The 25,247-nt window shown below is 40.6% G+C and overlaps 1 protein-coding gene across 5 annotated transcripts in view; it reads left to right on the top strand.

The window, feature by feature from the left end:
• The first annotated feature begins 240 nt into the window (after positions 1-240).
• The window catches only part of LOC125311134, a 102,776-nt gene continuing 77,769 nt past the window's right edge, over positions 241-25,247 (top strand). For all 5 annotated transcript variants that reach the window (XM_048268898.1, XM_048268902.1, XM_048268900.1 and 2 more), the window contains exon 1: positions 241-445. In XM_048268898.1, coding sequence (XP_048124855.1) covers positions 367-445 — 79 coding nt within the window. In that variant the 5' untranslated portion in view covers positions 241-366. The remainder of the gene's footprint in view (positions 446-25,247) is intronic.

Below are 25,247 nucleotides of genomic sequence, written 5' to 3' on the forward strand. Positions count from 1 at the left end.
GAGGAAGCACTTTGAAAAAAAAAAAATGAGATTTTACCATTTTTAAGAAATACAAAGGACAAAAATACTTTTCTAAGATGACAACCATGCTAGAACACGTTAAGTGGTTTTAAATATTAATGCTGGATAGAATTGTAGGTTGTCAGCTTGTAGGCTACCCAGAGGTGTCAGAGAGTTGCAAATCAGTTTTGGCCCTCTGACTGTACGTCATAGCGCCGCGCGCAGAGTAGACCTGCCAGTCCCACCGCATCAACGATACCAGAGACGGTTAACTATAGAATCTTTGACCATATCAGGCAGGTTGGGAGAGTTTGGCCGCTAGATTATTAACGTTACTTGCGTCTCCACAGGAGAGTATTTACAAATATGAGTTTAGACACACTATTTAGGCAAATCATAATAACTGAACAGCATGTATCAAATAACTGCCGCCAGCTACAAGAAGGTAAGTTGCCAGCTCGTATAAACATCGAAGTAAATTAACAGTTAGCTACTAACTTTATGGGTTATTAACCCTAGGGTAATGATAGCTAACTTAGCTTTGTATTAAACCCTGCTTAGCTAATGTTAACTGTCAGGACCCTAGTCTACTGGAGTCTTGCATACGGGAAGGAACTGCTGTAGAGCTGTAAGATGTAGCTTATAGAAAACATGGATATATGAAATGTAAAACCTCTAACGTTAATATTAAAACGTACGTCAATGGCGCCGCTGTTGTGTGTGGTTTTTCCCACCTACTGGTTTCCGTGCGCGTGCTCGCGTTGCTCACCGCAGCTGCAGGAGTTGTCAAACATTCACAAACAAGTTGTTTTGGACGTATTTGAAGTCGCATTTCATATCTACACCATGATCACTACACTACAACCACTCGGACAAAAGACATGTAAAATATAGGCTATAGTTTTGTAAACTTTATAGCATTAAACTGGATTCGATCCTGCAATAAATACCAGGCTTATCTATACCGCCGTCTCGACCACTGTCACGTCATCCGGAGAAATAATCTTTGGTCACCGATATTTAGCGATTTGCGGCTCCCATTGAACACATGTAAACAACGCCGCTGATTTATGCCCACTTGGATTAAGCAACGTGAAGAAATCTTGGGAGGACGAAAATTGACGCTGCGTGACGGGGAGTGCTTTTCATTTCCCCTTGTCCACCACACTCTAAAAAATAATGGGGCCAGTACCGGTTCTTCAGAGCGATGCCATAGAAGAACCTTATTCAGTGCTTCAAAGAACCATCGAGGCAACAGTTAGGCAACCATTTAATGAATGGTTCTTCAAAGAACTTGTTTTAGTTCTATGAAGCACCTTTTCAAAAGGTTCTTCCAAGCTCCTATTCCCAAACGGATCTTCAAAGAACCCTCAAACAAGGATCTTCAAAGAACCAGTTGATCTAGTTCTTCAAAGAACCACTATAGGTTCATTATACACACCTCTTGATTTTATGATGGTTGCTTGGTTATGATTTTTTTTTACAACTAAATGATGCATCTATGCTTTCAGAGGAAGAATACAGACAATACTTCACACTTTTGGTCATTTTTATGTTTATTAAAAATCTTTATGTTTACAAGTTCATTAGTGATCATCAACTATACCATTGCGCGCACACATACACATATAAAGCGTTATAATCAACTGATTAAAACAGCAATCAAAATAGCAATAGCAAAAGCAAGGTGCGATCACTCTCTCACAAACACATTAGCAATGTCTTGTTGTTATTAAATTAACTGATCATTTAGACAGAAACACACATACACACACATCAAAATAGCAATGCCTGTGTTGTTATTAAATTAACTGATCATTTAGACACACAGGTGCAATCTCTCACACACACACACACACACACAACACACAACACACAACACACACACACACACACACATCAGTGAAGGGAATTGAACAGCTTCTGCACTGTCAGAGGAACAGCACTTTTCATCTGAAAGACAAAGGCCTCAAGAAAGGCCATTGTCTTTCGGAGAGGTTTGGGATAGTGAACTTGATAGACATGGAAAAGAGAAAAAGACACACCTAAGGCCAAACTGACATCAATGCTACCATCATCTAAAATCATGTTACAACCATCCATCTTCACAGCTACTTCCGTGCTGGACAGGGGGTTGGAGCCGGTCATCACGATGGTGGGTGTGGGAGAAATGGGTTCCTATAAAATCACACTGCATGTTACAAAATATTACAAACTGTTCAACCAAATACAAGCATGCAAACCAACAAACAATGAACCAGCTTTCTTGTAATATCAAATTATATCATGTGATCTACCAGTTCTAGCATTTGTGGCCACTGTATTCTAGACAACGTGGAAACAAAAGTATTCCATGAAAATGCCACATTAAAGCGATACAGTAACACAATTCTACGGACTATTTTCTAAAGAGGCCTTACCTGGTCGTTGACAAAAAGGAATGCAGGATTTTCTTTGAAAAATGATGGCAGCAAGACAATGGCTGCATTGACCATTTGAGCTATAACAAAACAAAATAAAAAACAGACAACCTTTCAATTCCAGAACCCCACATTGTTTAGTCACTAAATGGTATTCTGCTAAATAGCACTCATTTTTACTTTACACATGACATGGGTGACCGTTAACATACAAAGTTTTTTTTTGCTAATTATTGTATACATTTAGGAATATGTTTCATCTGCATACTTGTACATAACATCAGAAAACTTGCAATACAAAAGATGTCAATAATAATCAGATGATGAAGTTTTGTGGGGATATCTATTAGTTGAGGTTTATAATCTATTCCCCTATAATGTAGCTCTCCATAGGTATACTGTATTATAGACATAAACATCCTGATAAAACACTAAAGCTACCCTGAATGCAATGCTTGAGTGGTACAGATGGGCCAAATTTGGCCATCTAGTTCAAAGACTAGTAGTAGGTGACAGGGGGAAAGCATGGCTTAATGAAAAAACATACACACCTTTTCTTTCTTGTTCATCCTCACATGACTGCAGTGTCTGCAGGCAGGTGTCTTTTAAAGTACCTGTAGAAAATCAGTGATACCAAAATGTAATTACTATATTCATATTGTTCTACATATCATTAATGTAAATCTCAAAAAATAAACTGTATTTTGCATTAGAAATCAGCAGTGCTAAATTGTTTGAAAACAAGCATAATTTATTTCAGGCCCCATTTACACGTAAATGGTTATTTTGAAAAACAGACATTTTTCTTCGTTTGCGCCCTTCGTTTACACGCAAAAGGAGAATTCACATCTGAAAGCGATTCTTTCTAAAATCTCCAGCCAGAGTGGAGATTTTGGAAAACTTCGGTTGCATGTAAACTTGTAATGTAATCTTGAATTTCAATGAAGTATCCATCTATCTATCGATCTATCTAAACGGACAAAAACGGAGGTTTAGGCAGCCAACGTCACAGTAGGCCTATGCGCCAGAACTTGCACCTGCGCCAAAAGTGCAACCTATGTTTAGCCTACATTTTCATTTGGCTATGGTGATCATAGATGCATTCAGAGTAGCAGTCGCATTTTATGTTGGTGCAAACTATTTTCATCTGTTTGCAATTGCAATACAGTTTAATAGAGAAAGAGGAAGTGATTTGTTGCTGTTGTTGCTATTTTCGGGATTCTGATTGGCTAACATGGGCTTGAGCTTCTCGTTACACTGCCAACTACAGGTTTGGCATGCTTGAGATGGCATATATACATGGGTTAGTGTAAATGAAAACTTTTCTGAAAACTGACAGGTGTGCACGATGATATTTTTGAAAATGGAGAGGGTGAAATGTCAGTTTATGAAAATAGCCGGCCACGTGTAAGCGTAGCCTCAGTCAATTGCACTGAGCCCTCACAGATACGAGCTCTTTTTTTGAGTCTGCAGAGGCAGAAATTCAGACTGTGCCAATGTCTCCTCATGATCCATAAGAAATTTAAAGTAACATTATCATGCATCACTGACTGCACCTGTAAAAAAAAAAAACCTTTAGGTGCCTTTTCTAACAACTTTGGCGCAAGTTCTCCCATTTTTGTTAGGATGGTTTTATCAGCGTCGATCTGGTAGATTCTTTTCATCTCTCCAAGGAGCTGTGGTAAACACAGAGGAAAATTGATGGCTGCATAAACAAAGTTGGTTGTTCTTGCACTAGACAAACAGCAGATTTATTGTAGGTAGAAGTGGTAGTGTAATCTAGTGTAAGGGGCAGAAAAGTTGTGAAGATGCCATCACTTGCTACCCTTGAGCAAGGCACTTAACACCAAGGCGGGGTCCTAAAGCAATTTACAAATCTAAATCACTTTGGATGAAATGGATAAATGCATAAATAAATAAAATGTATTTATATTCTCCAACACATATACTTACAATATTTGGCTAAGCTAGTTATCTAACGTTCAGTAACATATAACACTCCACCCACACGAAATTAAAGACAGAGACAATGTTCAGATATTGACATTCAATCAAAAAACGTCAAACTGACCGTTGAACATGTAAGCAGCAATAACTTAGAAAAACGTTGATAAAGTTTCAAGACGCAGCTATATAGAAGCTGCTAGCTAACGTTACTCATAAAATGGCGCCCGACCTGATTGCTTTAACGTTAACGTTAGTTATGTTAAAGTTAGCTAAGGATTTTCTTTTGTAAAATTGGGATAAAGACTTCGTTTCGTCAACCCCACAAATCGCTAATGTATTTGCTTGATAATGAGACTAAGCTGGTGTACAACAAGCACTCTTAGAAACACTTACCGAAAAGTTTATATAATCTTCTGGCAGCTTCAAGGAGATGATGTGACCTCCAGCAGAAGTTCAGGCGAAGAGAAAAGACTGAGGATTAACGTTCGTGAGATGGCGGTTGCGCGCTAGAATGTTCGCAAAGATTCTGGAATCTTTGGATCTGAGGCTCGTGTTGACAGACTGAAAATTATCATTTTTGGAGGAAAGTGATCGCACACAAGACACAAAGTATAGCTATTTTTCAAACAATTTCACGCACACAGGCTTTCCCAAACCATTCAGCCTAGCTAGCCCTTTCCCTTCTCATTCCACCCTCCCAAACGAATCATGACCAAGGCTGTAGGGTTATTCAATGCACACACAACCCGCTGCGATCAAACATGTCATTCAAACAAGCGACAAGTCACAAAACAACTTTGTTGTGCCCGAGAGATTGAGGCGAGCCTAGCCCAAGTGTAGCCTGCCAATGCCAGTGGGGTCAGTGGATTGTAGGGTTACAATAAATTAACAATGAACATGAAATGATCGTACATTATGAGATGTTTTGTTTTCATTATTGATCGGTATTGAGGTCAAATTATCATACAAATACGATAATATCTGGCAACACTGGCGAGGCTGCTGCATGCCTGGCTCTAACCATGGAAATAATATGTATTTTATGCCATATTTGTGAAAGGAAAATGATGCACAAACTGTTTTAGAAATATTAACAACTATATCTGGTGACCTGATCACAATGTCCCAATGCCTAATTTGTGCATAGGCTAGTGTTCAGTGTGTGCATCATGACACCACAAGTAGGCTATAACTTCCAAATAACTTGAAATTTGTTGTTTGAGCAGTCAAGATATATTTGTGTAAACATTTGTGCTGTGCAGCCTTCATTGACCACCAAATGGCAAATTTAGCCCGTATGGTCTCTGAAGAACCATTTCCAATGTGAAGAACCTTTTGCCTGATGTCATGGTTCAACACAGAATTTTGACTCTCCGTGGAACCATCCAGAAATTTAAAGAACCATTTAAGCACCTTTATTTTTTAGAGTGCAGTCACGTATAACAGGTTACCATTATCCCTTACTTGTCAGTTAGAGCAGGGGTCCCCAACCTTTTATGTACCATGGACCGGTTTGATTCCTAATTTTTTTTCACGGACCGGCGGCGGGGGGTTGGGGGTTCCATGTTCCATATGTGTTGTGCATGCATTACTTGAAAAGAACTAGCTCCAGTTATGTATGAACAGTGAAGGTAACGATCTCTTGTGAAAAACGTGAACTTGAAGAAGTGAAAATTGAACAATATGAACTATGAATATTGAAGAACTAAACGTGCATTATGAAAATCAGTGGGAGCCCTGCTTGTTTCCCTGCAACAAGAAGCTTCCATCTGGGGGTGATGGAAGACAGTGACACCCTCAGTGTGTTTGAAATGTCCAGTCGTTTGCGCAATTTGTCTAGTTGCAGTCATTGCTAAAAACCCGCCTACCATACATGCGTGTGGGAAACGTTTTCAGCTTTTACGGCTATCTCGGGATATTCTGCTTTGGTTTTGATCCAAAAACCCGCCAGAGAGGTTTACCACAGTCATTTGCAATTTCGATCAACTGCTCTTCCTCCCGCGCTGACAAGTTAGGACTATTGGGATATTGACAAATGGGTTGGACCCACTCATTGGTTTGCCGTGAATCTTTGAAGGATGGAAGTAACACTCAAACTCATTTGAGGGCAACAAGGTGATCAGCACCAGCTGCGTAGGAGAAAGGGCCCTGCCTCAGTCTCCCAAAACCCCACTACTTTTTTGGAACATATCAAATACACCCGGTCCACTCGTCGTCCCTACAAATCAAGCTTGGCTTTAAATGCAGCGACTTTATCTGCCAGTTTAAAGACAGTCGTCATTCTCCCTGGAGTGACAGGTTGAGGTCATTAACAAACCCGAATATGTCACACAGGTAAGTTTAGTTTTGACACCCAATCCTCATCACTAAAATGTGCAGCTCTTGGTGACTTTTTTCTGCTCTCTAACTCAAACACTCTGGCCAGTGACCTGCTAAAGATGCTTGTTTTTTGTTGCTCATTCTAGCAGTTTAGCTAACCCGTGTGACACTACCGTTAGCTTAAAGAACTGATCAAGTGAAGTGAGCTGACCTGAGGCTGCGCAGCGCTGAAGGCAATATGTAAGTGTTGAAGGCGGGACAGACAGACGTAAGAAAATAGACCTTGCAAAATGCAAACATGAGTGCAATCAAACAACTGCATATAAGCCTATGCCATGTAAAAACGTGACATTATTGCGAATTAAATTGAGTTTAGTTTGCATGCATTTTTTTTTTAAACTCATGTCGTAGGCTACGGCCCGGTTAGGAATGTCCTGCGGCCCGGTGGTTGGGGACCGCTGAGTTGGAGTAATTACCAAAGATTCTAGAGCGCTACGCGCAAGATGGATTACTGGCTGGAAAATACGTTGGATATGTTGAGGTACGTTCTATGACTCTTTGGGCACCATTTTAAAGGTCTTATCTCATCGTTTTTTTTATTAATTTTGCCATGGTCTCTAGTATTAATGAATGGCCTGTTAGCCGGTTTTGGAGAAAAAATGCTCTCCTGCGTCTATTTCATGCTGTTCTAGTTTGGTGGAGAAGGTGGGAGGGGAGGAACGACAGGATTTGCCTCTTGCTCATGAATATTCATGACATGTTAATGACCTCGCCTCTGATTGGCTAACAGTACTGTGAAGCTCCCTCCAGTGCGTCCTCATCCGATTCTGCCTGTGCTATGCTCCATATTCAACTTTACAGTGCTAAAACCTGGCTAAAACTCGAGTCAAAACTGTTGCACAAAATGTCTTCGGAGATACAACTTCATGTGTTTGATCCTAGTATCTGAGTAGGAAGAAGAACCGCTTCCTGATTGTTTGTCGGTGAACGTTGGTTTAATAGAATGGTAACAATTGCATGTCAGCTTAAAATTTCTCCTAAAAGAGGTTTGTGGCAATCGATAGATAGATAGATAGATAGATAGATAGATAGATAGATAGATAGATACTTTATTGATCCCCGAGGGGAAATTCAATCGTCATCTTGCATTCAAGTAATAAACAGTTGGAAACGTTTTAAAATAAAGACCTACAGTGGGCAGTGCTTCGACTTGGCCAGCTTCACTTTCATGTCCGCGTGGGATCTGCGGTATCTTAGCGACTTTAATTTGTTTTTTTTCCAGTGAGGCGCTGCAACAACCCAAACAACGGTAGATGGCTCAAGTGAGCAGGGTGCCTCGTAAAAAGAAATGGAGCCTGGAAAACCCTACACAGACTTCACTACAGACTTTAGCAGACTGGTTTAGAAATAATTTAATAGCCAGAAATATGCCTGCCCTGCCCTAATAAAGAAATATTTGGTTAACTGCGAGTGAATCCCGTTTGCAGCCGTAGCAAAAACGCAGGACAAATTAAAACGCAGGACAAATTAAACATTCTGGTTTCCGAGTGCAACGATGATAGACAGACATCATTTGGACAAAATATAGAGCATATTAACCTCCGTTGCTCAGCCAAATGCCTTCATGTTACGTCCTGTTATCACAGAGTTACAAGCGATAAACGATTTTTGATGGTCACAAGTTTACTTCATTAGCGGTTTATTTTTTTGATTTTTTTGATTATTAAAGAGTGTTTTTCATTTAAAGGTTTGACTTCGTGCTTATTCAGTAGAGCATTTAGTGCTCTCCCCAATCCCAGACGTTCACATTGCATGTTTGTTTGTAATGGATGCAACCGCGAGATAGGCTATGCGTTTGACGGCAATGACAGACATGAACCAAGACATATAGCCCAGGAGCAATCTAGGGACTGTTCATTATTTATTGAAGGGGCCACCGGAGAAATTTTGAGTGCTTCAGTCAAAAGTTGCATCATTGCTAGGTTACGGCGACGCTGGCGAGACACACCGCCCTGTCTGGCATCATGTTTTTGTTTGTTTTTATGTAATGTTCGTAATTTTATGTAATGTCATGTTTATTTTTTGTATTGGTTTGTCTAGTTAAATGTTTTCCCTATTTATTTACGCAATTTTTGATAGTTTTCGTGTTATTCTTAGTCCTTTTTACTCCTAAGTCAGCTGATGTCGTTGACATTTGTCCATTGGGAGCTTGCTATGGCTAGCTTTTGCCCTAGCTGGGCATCGGACATCCTTCCATCTATCCGTGAGCGGTGCAGCACTTCACTGTCTGGTCGAGGGGATCTCTTGGAACAGCTGGGCCGAGGCTACTCTGCGAAAGATCTGCCGTGGCCGCCGAGCTGTTACTGACCTGCGAGCTGCCATGCCAACTGCAGACTAACTGGGCCTCTGACATCCTTCCATCCATCCATCAGTGAACAGTGCACTTCACTGTCTGGTCGAGGGGATCTCTCGGGACAGCCGGACCTAGGCTCTACTCTGCAAGAGATCTACCGTGGCCGCCGAGCTGTTGCTGACCTGCGGGCTGCCTTGCCAACTGCAGACTGGCGTTAACGGTGAGGAGCTGCATTCTCACGGAGCGGCAGACGGTCGCTGTTGGGTCCACCGAGTTGCGGATCTGTACGATCGCTCAGTACTTTGGACTGTGCTTCCATCATCTCCAGACTGCAGTCTAGCAGGCCTAGCTTCTGACGTTGGCGTTGTCTCCGGACTGCCAGTGAGTTCACCGGGTTGGTCAGTTACTGAAGAACTTTGTTGGCATTGCATCGGTTGTGAAGACACAGCTCTGTGTCCTTGGACATTTTCGGCTGGTTTGGAGATTGGACTAATTTTAACATCACTTTTTCCCCTTTTAAAATATATTTCCTTTTTTTTATTTGTTTTGTTGTCTGTCTTGTATGTCTTGGTGTCATGGGTACGCTGGCGACTACGCCGCTCCGTCCGGCATTTTTTTTATTTTTTAAATGTATTTGTCTTGTCTTGATGTCATGGGTACGCTGGCAACTACACCGCTCCATCCGGCATCTTTTGTCTTATGTTGTTATGTGTCTTGTTTGTGGAGCGCTTTGGATTGCACTATGTGCATGTTAAATGCGCTTTAAAAATAAATCTGACTTGACTTGACTTGATCCTCCCCTGCCAATTGTCGCTGTCTTCCGCCCACGCTGCTTTGCGCCACAGCCACACACTGTGATAACGTTCTTAAATCAATCTTTCCCGTGAGCTTGCATGCTACCAGTCCTTCCTTTTCAAATGTGTTGCGCCTGTTTGCACAATTTCACAAATAATCATATGTGATTAATAATATGACAAATAATCCCTGTGCACGGGGACCGAAATAATGCATGCCAACTTTTTCTGTGTTTATCACGTATTTTAACTTTCCCCCGTCTTGCCGTTTTAACGTTTTCCCGTAGAATATCCCATATTTTAATACTCTCATAACAGCCCTGCCATCGGGCCTGTCTCTGTGTTGCCCTGTTGCTACCCCTTGCCCTTCCAACGAAACGGATGTCTTCAAATCATCGTTTTCCTTGCTTGAAGGCGAACTTAGAGTGATGTTAACCTATTTAAGTTTAACGGCGTGATTGTGGTCAGAGCACGATTCATTGGCGCTTGCATGTTCGGCCTTATGTTTATGTGCGCACCTGAAGCTACTAGAGAAATAATTTCCCCTGTTTGTATGTTCACTCCCAGTTTGCCTACCATAACTTACCAACTCTGCACTGTAAACCCTAACTGGCTATTTATATTTTTCTGTGAAATAAGCAAATGTATTTGTTCAACTTTATGAAGCAGAATTACGCACTAGGCTACTTGGAACATAACACATTTGACAAAGGACAGATGTATGTTATAGTGACAAAATATTAACTTTCAGTGTTTTACGATGTCTTTGTCATGGGGAAGTTTTTTTCCCATGAATTTATTCTAGGCTACCGTCAGTGACTGCTGTGAGAGAAGTGGGTTCTGTGTTTCGTTCATGTCAGTGACTGATGCGAGAGAAGCGGGGTCTGTGTTGTGTTGCGTTAATTTATTTTCAATTGGGCATGCCGTGCCATGTCGTCCACAGCTCTTCAGTTCTGACAAAGCCGAAATTACTACTTTTGAAACAATGAGTGCGCGCGTTTGTATGGTTATATTGCTTGACAGGGGGGGATCCCAAGCAGCTTTCAGCCATAAGGCTACTTTGAGAACATTTCCTAATTCACCCGACACTAATATTCAAAATGTTGAAAACTATTTCGGCATAGCCTATAAGCAGTTTAATTAAATGTAATGTTAGTTGTAAAGAAATGGGCTACTTGGTGAGGCTTGGCCTCACAGATGCGCTCGTGCCTTAGATGGCAAGAAAAATCTTCACGATATAGGCCTATTAACTGACCACCCGATTCACGTTGACTGGGGGCAAGGGGGGGCCATCAGACATTTGATCCCAGTTAATCCAGCCCTGCCCCCAACAAATCACACCTTCCCACTAGCTGTGACAGCTTAAAAGAAGTCGAGAGGACTCCTAACTCAGACCTATTCACAAACCGGTTTTGTGGCATTTCGCCTGTTTTGAAATCCTATGCGGCTACAGGAGCTTCCAATCGTGAGGAAGCAATTTGCATTGTAGGCATAACTAACATGCAATAACGCCACCAACAACAACCAAAACTAGGCTACTCATTGTCAACATGTAAATGAAATGTAACATTATTGTGAATCAAATTAAAATGTTCTCTTTTGCAAACGTAGGCATAGGCATAGTAACAGATTAATTTAATAATGTTACAAAGATACTACATCAATCCGTATGTTTCATTAGGCTACTAGGCCAGGGGCGGAGCCAGAGGGGTGGCTTTGGGTGACACAGGGCATCCTTGAAATTCGATTGGCCACCCCAGGTGCCACCCCGAAATCCTAGTCTACGATTGGCCATTATGACGGTCTAAGGCGGGACCTTTCTTGACGCATTTGCAGCGCTAGTTTGAAGTGTCAGACAGACTTGACTTTAGCATGTGAGTTTAGGCCTACAGGCTACTGCTTGTGCTAACACGCAAAGATATCTATTTACCTATTGCATCCGCCAGTGCCTATTTATCTAGGCCTAATCACACACACAAGTAGCGTTTGTTGAATCACGTCATCCTAGACTAATTTTCCTACCTGCTTATTGTACCTAGCCTGCCCAGCCAACATTTGCTAGGTCATTAAGTGTTAACTGTGGGCCTACTTTTGTAAAAGCGTTTAATGATAATACTGTCCTAATCAAGGTTTGAAAATCGGAGGTGCATCCGACTAATAGCGATTTTCATTTAGTCAAAATAATCTTAGCATTCATAGTGCAAATTAATTTAGTCTTTTACGCAGTGGAGAAAGTGACAGCGCACGGCAAGAAAGAGCATCCAAATTCACCCATTCTTCTCTGTTGAACTACTCGCGAAGTAGCTCAGCACACAGACATTACATGTATCACATCACATGAAAGAGCTTTTTCTTAGCTTTTAAACGATGTTAGCCACTAGCTGCTGTGATAAACGGTTCGCGAGAAAAGTAACTTTAATTTAATCATATTATTATACAGTTCTGCGCCCATCTCCCTACCCATTCATCTCGGTGGAATGCTTTGCGAACTCTTCCCATATACAAACAATACATACAATCATATCAGAATAAACAGACCTTACCGAACACAAAGGTGTAAAGCATCCCCCTGTACAGATAGCAATTCCAGAGTAATCCGGTTTTGAATTTGCAGCAAATTTCTACATGCAGGTCTTCAACTTTGGGCTTTAAATTTCATAGCAGGCCCAATAAAACATAAATGTTAAATACAGCCTAGATATCTGTAAATATTAAAATCAGATGATTTACAGTTCTATGTACAGTAATATGCCATGTTTCATGTTTTTGTCATGTTTCATACAGTGATGCAGGTCTACTGCTGTGAATAGGCTAAATACAACTTTGATCATTTTTATGTATAGTTAACTTTGGCCTTGGTGCCCTGACGTGTGGCCTTTGTGCCCCCTGCCAAACATGCCCACCGATTGTGTTTCTACGTTTTCTTCTTCTTATTATGACCGGCAGAAGGAAATTTGGAGCAGCGAAAAAGAAAAAAAAAAAATAGGTTTAGTTTAGATTTTTTTTTTTTTTCTTTTTCGCATGCCCAAATTTCCGTCAATGATTCCCGGGACACTGAAAGACCGGGGGTACCACGAAACTTGGTGGGCATGTAACCCCACATGGATGGCATGGAACCATCGTTTTTCGTTTTGATCTGTAGCCCCCTGCTGAATTGGACCCCGAAAGGAGGGTAGGGCAGACACAGTTTTCTGTGAATATCTCGAAAACCGTAGGGGTTTAGGAGGACCATTTTTTTTGTATGTTGATCTCAAGGGGCCATGTCAACCCATTCCATAACCACTCATTTCATGTATAGCGCCACCTAGTTAAACACAAAAAGTAAAAAAATGAGGTGGTGTAATTGAAGGTATCTGTGACCTAACATAGTCAAAACTGCACGAAATTGGAAATGTAGGATCATTATGACACCCTCTGTATGCACGCCAAGTTTTGTGGAATTCCGTTCATGGGGGCCACACAATAAATTAATTTATGTTATTATACACCAACTGGCCTGTAGGTGGCGGAGACAGTTTTCTGTGAATATCTCGAGAACCGTGGGGCCTAGGAGGTCCACCTTTTTTGTATGTTGGTCTTAAGGGGGCATGTCAACCCATCCCATTACCACTTATTTCATGTATAACGCCACCTAGTTAAAATTAAAAAGCAAAAAAATTAGGTGTTTTCATCACAATATCTCTGGCTGACAAGGTCAAAACTGCACTAAATTAAAAGTGTAGGATCATTATGACACCCTCCGAATGCATGCCAAGTTTTGTGTACTTTTGGTCAATGGGGCCCTACAATAAAATAACTTATGTGTACATTTAGTGACGTACACCAACAAGGATTCCGGGACACTGAAAGACCGGGTACACAAAACTTGGTGGGCATGTACCCCCACATGGATAGCATGGAACCGTCATTTTTCGTTTTGATCTGCAGCCCCCCCGCTGGACTGGACCCCCCGAAAGGAGGGTAGGGCAGACACAGTTCTCTGTGGGCAGACACAGTTCTCTTTTATGGTATGTTGGTCTCAAGGGCCCACATCAACCTGGCTCATAATCACTCATTTGTGATTTGCACACCCCCCCCGGTAAAAAATGAAAATGCAATATTATTCTGCTTTAATCGCCCCTATCTTCAGTTAAGATGTTCAGAACTGCACCAAATTTTATGTGTATGATTGACCTGGCATTCTCTGGGGGTCTGGGGGTATGCCAAGTTTCGTAGAATTTCATCCATGGGGGGGTCTAAAAAAATTAGGTTATGTGTACATTTAGTGACTGTACACTCATTGGCCTGTAAATGGCGGTGCACACATATAAACATGCACACACACAGGCACCCACATACTATCGGTATTAGAACGGCCGATACATAATTACAAATTCAGTAGGATCAAAAGAAAGCCAAAATAAATATTCATCATCATCATCATGGCTGCATTTTCAGTATTGGCGATAAGTAGTCGTTTGTCCACTAGATGGCGCATCGTTGCAGTGAGACGTAATTTTGTTGGGAAGTTAAAAGTGGGTTGGGGAAAAACAATGGACACTTCCTACAAGGACTGTAATTTACGCAGCTTAACATCTAATAAGGACAGGACGATGTTCACATGAAGTGTAATTCCCATTTCTTCTTGAAGCCGAAATAAATCTGAGGAAGTTTATCGGACATGCTTGGTTTTTACTGCAGGTACGTTAATCTTGTGATATCAGTAAGGACCTAGGTAATGTTACCGTTAGCGTTGGTTGAGTGATGGAGGCCAATTTGATTGATTGCATTTGTAGAAAACTATAAATGCGGTTATACCAAGCAAATTGATAGCAGCACTGTTTGTATCTTTCGACTGTCATTTATTGCACGTGCTACAAAATCATTCTGTGCAATGGAAGATTTACCAACGTTACACCGGTCTGATACAGTTTTGCCTATACATGCGTGAGACTGAGACGCCTGTTTATTTTGTTTTAAGTGCGTGCAGGGTGTGAGAGGGGAATCGATGTGCTTTGATTCCAGCTTGGTAGCTGTAGTCTGTGAAATTAAAAAGCACGTGTGTGTGAAGTATCCAAACAATGACACCTTCATTTCATTATGGCTGCTTTTAGCAACACACCTTAAGCTACTGTGTAGTGGGTCCCATTTAGAAGTGGCTACTTCATTTGGCTTTCCTTGACTCATGGAGCTGCGTGAATGTTATTACAACTTTTCGCCCACGATATGGCAGTTTAAGTCCGCTTGATACTGTAAATTCGTAAGCCATTGGTTTCCAAAGGAGATTTTATTTGTGTCGCCAGCATAGCCTATTGACAATTTATGTTGTAAATAGGCCTACCTTATAATCCTACCTGTAGCTTAGGGAAGCTAACAGATTTCTATTAGGATCTAGTTTGTTAGTTACAGTTTTGTCATAACTCCCTAATGCATTTTTGGGTGGATGACAAATAAGCCTGAAAAAAGGAATTTAAAAAAACTTCAAATATCATCCCTAAAAAGTGTTTATATGTGTTGCTGTATCTCTAAACTTGACTAATATATATATATTTTTTTTTTTTTTAAAAAAGTGAAATATATATTTATATGTCAATTTGTCATGTTAGTGCCTAAAATTGTCATATGGTGTGACGTGAAAATAATTTGAAATAAAATGAAAATTAGATACTTTTTTCTACTTTAATTTATGTCACTGTACATTTTAATCACGTTTGCTTTGATGTGCAACATTTCCTTGTGAATATTTAGAAGAAAAACCTAAAATTTAACAAGTTATTTTGTCAAGGTGGAGAATGCTCCTAAATGTAACCAGATATTTTAGCTTAATTCTAATATTTCTTGTAAGAACTCACTCAAAATTCTTGAGGTTCTTGCAGATACCATTTCCTTTGTGTGCTATTGATGTTTTAATGATTTTTCAATTATAAAGTCTTTTTTGTGACATTATTTAATGTCACACCAAATGACATGGTGTCACGCCATATGATGAACTGCACCACTCCACCATGTGTCAGAGCAAAACAGGGTTTTTAATGACAATAAAATCATTAACAATGAATTTTGAAGTCACTGTATGAATGGTGTATGCGTGTAACAGCAAAATAGATGAAAGTTTAGTATTTATTTTTTAAACTTACATGGCATGGTAACATAAAAGAAAAAAGTATGAGAAATATGAATTGTACAGATACATTTTTTTTCCCAATTATCACAGATTTAACAAAAAACATATAATATCTGAATTTAAATAATGTTTTTACAAGAACTTTTATGTAAAAATGCAATTTGGTCATATGGTGTGACAGAAATGTCATATAGTGTGACTTGAAAAAAGCTGTCACACCATATGATGCAGCATCACACTATATGCCATTTTGACAGTTAAGCTAATTTTCTAGACAGTTAAATACAGCTAACTATTATTTAGCATGCAACTGACCACATGGCAGCAGTGCTTTTTAAGAATTCATGAAGAATATTTGTGGAAAATAGCTACTTTTTAGGCAAATGATGTCACACCATAAGACACTAAAATTTGGCCACGATTGATGATGTCCAATTCAAAGCTTTTTATATAAAAATCCAAAAAGCAGAACTCGCCTCTTGACCATGCCAATTACTCCTGACATTCTATTGTTACTTCCTGATTAAGCAGGGTCCTCTTCCCAATAATAATGTCCAAATGAATGCCCGGTCAAAATATACTATATAGTGTCACGCTATATGACAACCATTTTATGGACAAAATATATTTGATTATAACTTAGTTGGACAGCATGCATAAACATCAAAACTTTCTGTGGTTGTAAAAAACATCCAATTATTTTATATGCATGGTAAAACTTTAAAGTAATTATACTTTTTATGGATATACACTCTTTTTAGGAAGTTCGCACACATGGTGGACAGTCACACCATATAACATTTTTTATGTTTGGATGATTATTTTAAGTCAAAAGTGAAATAAAAATCCAATAAATTGAATATGACAGAACTTGAACCTACCAGACCTACAACATTTCCATATCAATTCTTAACAATTGCCATTTTTTATAAGTGTGTGACACACGGACAGTCTGAATTCTGCTATTTGTCATCTACCCTTTTGCATTTAGAATAGCCAGAGCGTGTATATCTCAATCTGAAAATTAAACAATATCGGGTGCCTATGGACTAGGCTGGGTGAACCCAGCCTGATCTGCCCGCTATTTATTTTTTGATTTCTTAAAAGATTGAGCTTGGTCTGATGAAAGCCAGACTAGCCATGGACCTCAGTTACACAATGCAAGGGAACATGAATCAGCCTATATTTGCACGAACAATAACGGACAGAAGCTCTTCAACTTTGGCCCGTTAAAATGTGTATGAACAGTCTAGCGACGCATTTCATCAAGGCCCATTTGGACATGTCGGTTATTTGCACCACTGGTTAGATGTAAAACAGCATTTCGTTTCAGACTACTGTTACTTAATTTGTGCATTAACAATAACGTTTCAGACTACTGTTACTTAATTTGTGCATTGACAATAAAGTATTACATGAACTAAAGATGACTAAAATCGTATGTAGAAGAAGAAACATTCACAAAAAATCCATCCATCCAAAAATGACCTTTTGTTTTTGATAGCTGTTGAGAACGGCATGGAACTGACAGAGATGTTTTTGTTTATAAATACATAAAAAATAAATGAATAAATAACATTATGCTGATACCTTTTGCTTTTCCCAAATACAATGTAGCCTACAGGTGTAAGTGACCTTTCATCAATCCAGTTGCAATGGATGAACTGTGATGAACTGCCCTACTTGAAATTTTAAAGGTTTTATAACAATGCTACATCTTCTTTGGCTATTCTACAATCTATTCACCTTTTCAGCACCAGTAGGCTACTTTCTGTGCAGCCGCACACACACACTCAGGCATGCCAAACAAGCATACACAAAAGTTTCAAGAGTGGGGGATGGAGTAAAATATGGAGACAAATTGAAGTGTGATTTATTTTCGCAGAATGTACAGGACTGAGCGGCGGTCATATTGTGTACCGCTATGCGGTACATCTAGTTATTATTACGATTCCGTCATTGAAGTCAATGGCAGCCCATAGAACCGTCTGGTGAAAAGTTGTGAAATTTGGCACACTGATTGGGGACAGTCTCATGATTAATTTCACCATGTTTCATACCGGCACCTTGAGCGCTCTAGCGCCACCAATAGGCCAAAGTTGGACGTGCGTTCACGCGCGTAACTTTTGACTAGATGACCCAATTGTCAAAAATGATGTATTGTTAGAATCCTTGGACCAAGCCGAGTTCAACGCATCCTATGACGTCATTTTCCGCCATGATGGATTTTCCGCCATTTTGGATTTAATCAAAAAACACTAAAAAGTTTTCACAGGTCACAAATTTTGTCCAATCGACACCAAACCTGACACGCATGATCTTCAGACCAAGCCTCACAAAAGATACTCCTTTTCGTCTTCGGAACTAAAACCGTTCACCCGTAACAGCCAATCGAAATTTGCGGCAAAGCCGCCAAACAGGAAGTGAGCTCATATCTCAGCAACGCTTTCATGTATCAAAACCAAACTTAGTACATGGTCCTCAGGACCCATCAGGAGGACGCTCAATACATTTGGTGACCTTTGACCTCTAGGGGGCTCTGGAATTGGCAAAAATGTATTTTGGCCTGTAGATTGCTGCATTATTCTGCAATGGAGGTCAATGGCAGCCCATAAAACCGTCTGGTTCATCCTGATGATGACCTTTGACCTCTATGGGGGCATTGAAATCACAGCAAGCATGATCATATCTCAATCGAGCTTTTATTTTTGATGTGAAACTGATGACCGCAAGTTCCATCCAGTTCATTCTAATGCGTGCGTGCAAGGGTGGGATGGGGTGGGATGGGGTGGGATGGGCAGGGGCGGTTGCGGCGGTGGGCTGGCTGGGGGAGGGGGCGGCGACACTCAGCCCTGGTTCAGCCCCACAAAATCAGTTATGTTTTGATGTGAAACTTGACCTTGTAACTCAGCCAATCTTGGGTTGTTTGGCATGGAACTTGCTGTGACTGCTTAATGCTATATGCCTGATGCCACAGCATTGAGTTGCATGGCAAATCTGGACTGCTGAACTGCCTGCTTGGCCCCCACATTGCTGCTTGCAGCTATATTTCTCGATGTATTTTCTTGATTTCGGATTCAGTGATTATTACTAACAACTTAGCATGTGGGACTGTATGGGTGCGTGCGTATGCATAAGAGCAGGGAAGTGAAAATACTCAAGTGACAACACCAGCACCTCCAGTTCCACTATCCTCGTGTGAGCTGCATCCAATGCACCTACCTGATGTAAACAAATAGACAAGTAGAGAAATAATGAAACAGATCACAGCACCTCTTTAAACTCAGTCCATATCAAGAATAGCTTATTTTCCTGATGCTGACATCCTGCTAAACTGTAAACAACAATGCTTATTAATTAATTACGGTACACTACAATTACTGTAGTGTGCAATGATGACATACTGTAGTAAGTTATGAGTGCTGTGACACAAAATAACATCACAATAATCTGTGTTTCAGTAAAAGGTGTATGAAATATAAATGTATGAAATAATCTCTCGTTTAGTTTAAAACAGACACACTAACACAATTTGCTGTCTAAACATAGCTAACATTACTATCTATATCTTTGCTTTGTTACCTAGGGCTATTGGGTCTGTGCAGCACTAGGTAGAGACAAACTCCACGTAGTGCATGTAGGTGGATGGAAGCTAAAATCACGTAAATATCTACTTGAAACAGAGCAGACTGGCACACAGCAGTGCTCTTTGGAGCTGCCCACGGGTTTAAGAAGCGTAAAACACTTAGAGCAACTGAAGCATTCATCTTTAGGTGTTTTTTAAAAGCGATTACAACGAGCGAGAAACGTGTGCCGTTCACCCTCCATAACTCAAACACGAAGTTCGTCTTTCATGTCATGCCGTAGGCTGGTGTATTTATCAGGCATGAAAACTCCTCACCTTTCGGCGAAATTCACCGTTTTGAATCCAAAATAGGGGACTTACGTGGTTCGCGCAGATCTGATCCGAAATATTGTAGGGGTATGGGGTTACAACTGAGTTTACAACTGAGTTTACAAATCACGCACAGACGCGAACGCATCTTGATGCGTTGTAAGACAAGAGCCCAATTAAAAAAACTTGTCTGATCCAGCAACGATTATGTGAATGCAGGCCCTATGCATTTAGCCTATTTAAACAGCGGAAGCTACATTTTGCCGCGGATGCAACGCGAACAGAATGCTTGCGCTGGAATAGCCCCCCTGTCTGTGTAACTACAGATGTGTCTGAAATGTCAGCTGGAATGTGAGCCCGGCGAGGAGAGATGCTTATTGATGTCACAGGTGGGCTAGTTGAAACGTTCAACTTCTGTCAGAAAAAAGACGTTGAGATTGGTGTAGCAACGTAGCATAGGCTGTTGTTAAATTTAGCGATATTGAACAGAAATATAGACATAACAAGTTAATTTGATGAAGAATACGTGCAGTTTGAGCCATCTAGATCGAAAAGGTGAAGCAAATAGGCATACTTTTTCAGTATAGCAAAGGCTAATGTGAATAACTAAATAGTTGATTTAAATGCTCCTAAACTGGGCTGGTGCGTTTTGTCGAGTTCAGAGACAAAAACAGTGTTTGACATGGTAATGCCATCTTTTAAGAAACGCTCAGTGGCCTGACGCACTATCACAATGCCACAATCTGTAAGTAGCCTAGCTGCAGGTTAAAACATTTCAAACCAATTTTACAAATTAAAGCCTAGTCTACCCTACCCAAGTTTATTTATTACCTGGTTTGGTCCAACAAATATTCAGACTTATTCTAATAGTTCTAAGTGTCCTTTAGGCCTATGAAATGTCTGATAACTTCAGGCACAAAGAAATAAATAAATAAAGAAAGAAAACTCATGTAGATTACTGAGGAGGATAGGAGGGCCAGGCTGAAGCATGTTGCCAAACAGCGCAAGTGGGCCTCTTCACACTTAGGCCCAAGCCAAAAAGAAGAAATAATAAGTATTTTTGTGTAAAAATTAGTCATTTTGTAGTTTGTTTTCTTCATAAATCTCTGGTTTTAGGCAACTTCATACTCCATGGAAGCTATGCACTATTGGCAACAATGTCACTCGCCCCTGTTTTGCTATGAAACGGCCATTTCCCACTTCGCGCGCCCTTCTCACCTTTTTCACCCCTGACCCGTTTTCATGCCTGATTTAGGAAAAAGGTGGAAGCTAAAATTGCGTTTAAATATGTACTTGAAACCGAACAGACTGGCACACAGCAGTGCTTCATGGAGCTGCCCACGGGTTTAAGAAGCCTAAAACACTTGCATACATTGTATTTCATACATTTTGGCACAACTGAAGCATTCATCTTTAGGTGCTTTTTAAAAGCGATTACAACGAGCGAGAAATGTGTGCCGTTCACCCACCATAACACAAACATGTACGAAGTTCGTCTTTCATATCAACAGATGACATGATGCGCGTCACTGACATAATGCGCAAATAATATAGCCTAGATATTCCAATATATTCGAATACATGTGTTTATTTTAGAGGGGATATTCGAACGTCATTTTTGAGCAATTTTGACAGCCCTAGTCCACTGTAGGCTACGCCAATCGTCTATTAACACCTTCCACCTAACCCCGGTGAGTGGGGGTCGCTATAATGCGTGTGAAATAGCACCATTGAGTAGCCTATGCGAAATAGCCTTAAAGTCGTTCCGGTGTTGTGTGCCTTCTGGTTTCTCCACCTACTGGTTTCCTTGCGCGTGCATGCGCTGCAGCAGTTGTCAGATATTCACGAACAAGTTGTTTTAGGCGGTTTGAAGTCGCTTGGCCACATTACAGCCACTCGGAAAAAAGTAAAAAATATATGTTTTGAAAACTAGCATTAAACTGGATTCGATCCCGCAAAAGCAACACACGCGTTACTCTCTCCATCCTGATTCCCTACTCTTTGAGCCAACTAATATGTTACGCGAATCAATTAACTATTGTAGGCTACCATTAATTAATAACGTAGGCAACACCCAGGTAACATTTTGTCCAGGCTATCTGAAACAAGGGGTTGCCTCTCATCTACAACAACTGGTTACCTTGGGCTGCTACAGTCGTCAGTGCACTGTGCACAGTAGGCCTATGCTACTCTTTGTGGTTGATCAACTAAAAATAAAAGATGTATTTGGTGATGACGTTATTGTAGGCCTAGTAGACCTAAATTCTGAGAAATTAAATGGTACGAGAAACGATCTACATAGCGCACCAGACCGCGATGTCTTCAAGGGTTGAATGAAGGGAGTTTGCAAAAATTAGTGTATTTTTCAAGTCAATAAACATTCTTAATTTTCAATGTCTTTGTCAGGGAACATCTGACTTTTAAAAACCATAGGCCTGGTAGTCGCTCAGACAAGGAGTTATAAGATAAAGGCAATACCATTTATGTCACCTAATGCAGTTCAGTGAATTAGCAAGATACCATCAGAAGGCAACAATCATAAAGCATAGTGTGCACGCGCTCTCTCCCCTGCGCATAAAGCTGTCTGCGTGTTGTAGGCTAGATTTGCGTGAGTTCTTTCTATCTGCTTTACTTTTGTGAGTTGCGACCACCTAGGCTATATTATAGATGTTCTATGAGGTACCAGTGTTTAGCTGTGTTTCAAAACAATAAGCTTTGTCAGACTACTTTTAAAATGATATTCAGGGCTATATACATTTTAAACATTCGGGGCTAAAGACCCGACAAAGCCTTGCGTTAATTCTTCAGGTGGGAAGTGTCAGGAATTTTCATACGAAAGACGCTCTCATTAGTGGTTAGTATATGAAGTAGGGAATTGACAGCAACATATCTAATCACATTATGAGAGATGCTGAATTTAACATAAACTGCGATGTTTGATTTTAAATGAATGTTTAAATTTAGCCGGGACTGTAAGCTGGCACACGTGGGTGCTCGATGTTTTCAGTGGGTGCCCGAGAGACGGAGCACCCACGGTATCGGCGCCTATGACAAGCGTATCTCGCGGTTGCATCCATTACAAACAAACAAAAAGATGGGGGCCAGGGCTCTACAGTGCGACCATTTCACTCGCACATGCGAGTAAAAATGATGCCGTGCGAGTGCAAAAAAATATTTAGGCGCACTGGTGCGAATGACTTCTAACCATGTCAATGTTTGTCTACAAAATACACCGCAACATCGAGAAACATTACTGGTGCAAACCATAGAATCACGTCGCAGCATACAAACTACACCTCCCATCAACGTTAGCAGTTTCGCGTTGTGACTCGCTAGTAGTCGCTTCTATCAAATCCAAGAGCGCGCAGGATGCAAAGATTGAAGAAATTAGTTCTTCTATCCACCGAATTCATTGGATATAGGAGGAACAGGATGAGATTCTGAGAATGCAGTGAGAGAAGGAACATGCCTTTTAGCCTAGTTGACGTATTGGCTGCAATATGCAAAATATAGCTGTAGCTAACCAGCACAAAAGTAGTCTTCCGTAATACTTGGACATTTTATTCAAAGGTGGAACGCTACTCACAACTCCAGGCTTCCACGCATGCTTGTTTGTTTACACCGAATACAAGCTGAAGTGCAAAACGAAAGTAGGCCAAACATTTGCCTACTGCCATCAATGCAGATATTTCAAATAAAAACTAAAAGTATAAAACATATATCCTTGATTAGCCTATGTTGGGTTTTGTGGAAGAGTAAATGGACTGTTTTAGTAGTAGTATTAGGCAGTATGCATGCAGTCAGATAGGTCACCATGGGCATATTTGGATTAGCTATAGATGGATTCACAAATAAATAAATTAGCCTACATTTGGCAGGATACTTGATATAGGCTAAATGCAAATATGGCAATGTATTATATTATTTTACATTAACAAAATGTAGGAAAATAGAATAGACTGAAAATAAAGTAGGCACTGATCTTTAAAATCCTGTTTCCTGTAGCCTAAATGTTGTCAGTCATTCTTAATATTCATGAATTGGTGCACTGGCATGTTTAACTGTTAGCTGCAGTATAATGTTAGATTATGTGTAAGTTAAGTACAGAACTGATTGTGCGCCCAAATTTTTGTCTGTGCTCCTACATTTTTTAACTTGGGCGCACAAGTGCTCCTGAAAAAAAATGTTAGTGTAGAGCCCTGGGGGCAGTATACCTCCAGAAAGTGAGTTGGTCTACCCTAGAGTTACAACCAAGAAACGTGTATTGCAGTTTGGCTGGCGGTTATGTTGCCCGTGATAACCGCCCCATGGCCTAAACTGGTATTATGACACCTGTCGGGCTGTGGCTAGTAATTTAGCATGCTAATTCAGGTTGATATCTCTGCAGCACTATACCTTGTCATTTTTTTTAATGACATCATCACCCTTATTTCTTCTCATTCTTTTGATGTGTGTAGCTCTTTTTTTGGATATTCTTACCTCAATTCTTACACATGGCACCTTTAATAATCAAAGAAATAAACACTAAGTAAACTTGTGACCATCAAAAATAGTTTATCGCCTGTAACTCCGTGATAACAGGGACGTAACAGGAAGGCATTTGGCTGAGCAACGGAGCTTAATATGCTCTATATTTTGTCCAAATGATGTCTGTCTATCATCGTTGCACTCGGAGAAAACCAGAATGTTTAATTTGTCCTGCGTTTCCTCTACGGCTGCAAGCGAGATTCACTCGCTGTTAACCAAATGTTTCTTTATTAGGGCAGGGCAGGCATATTTCTGGCTATTAAATTATTTCTAAACCAGTCTGCTAAAGTCTGTAGTGAAGTCTGTGTGGGGTTTTCCAGCTCCATTTCTTTTTACGAGACACCCTGCTCACTTGAGACCTCTGCCGGTTGTTGCAGCGTCGTTGCAGCGTCGCTGGAAAAATACAAATTAAAGTCGCGTGATGCCGCGCGCGGACCGCGAGGGAAGCTGGTCAAGTCGAAGCACTGTCCACTGTATGGAGGATGTTTTGAGTGCTGTGTCTCCTCATTAGAAAGTCTCTGCCTGGCCCCAGCAGTGGCACGACTAGCTGGGGCACCTGCACCGTACGCCGGCGACTCGGGTTCGATTCCCGCCCCGTGGTCCTTTCCGGATCCCACCCCGACTCTCTCTCCCACTCACTTCCTGTCAATCTCCACTATCCTGTCTAATTAAAGGCATAAAAAGTTAAAAAAATATACTTAAAAAAAAAAAGAAAGTCTCTGCCTATACGCACACTACGCAAGTTACTTAGGGCCCAAATTAATGAAGGCCCCCTTCCCCGTCTCCCCTTGAGTCAAACTATAGTGACAGACAAGTATACAGTTATAGCGACAGTGCCTCATACATTAAGAAGATGAACATGAAACTGAATTACCATTCAGGGCATGAA

Source organism: Alosa alosa, chromosome 18 (genome assembly GCF_017589495.1).
Source record: "Alosa alosa isolate M-15738 ecotype Scorff River chromosome 18, AALO_Geno_1.1, whole genome shotgun sequence".
In the NCBI taxonomy this organism is placed as follows: Eukaryota; Metazoa; Chordata; class Actinopteri; order Clupeiformes; family Clupeidae; genus Alosa; species Alosa alosa.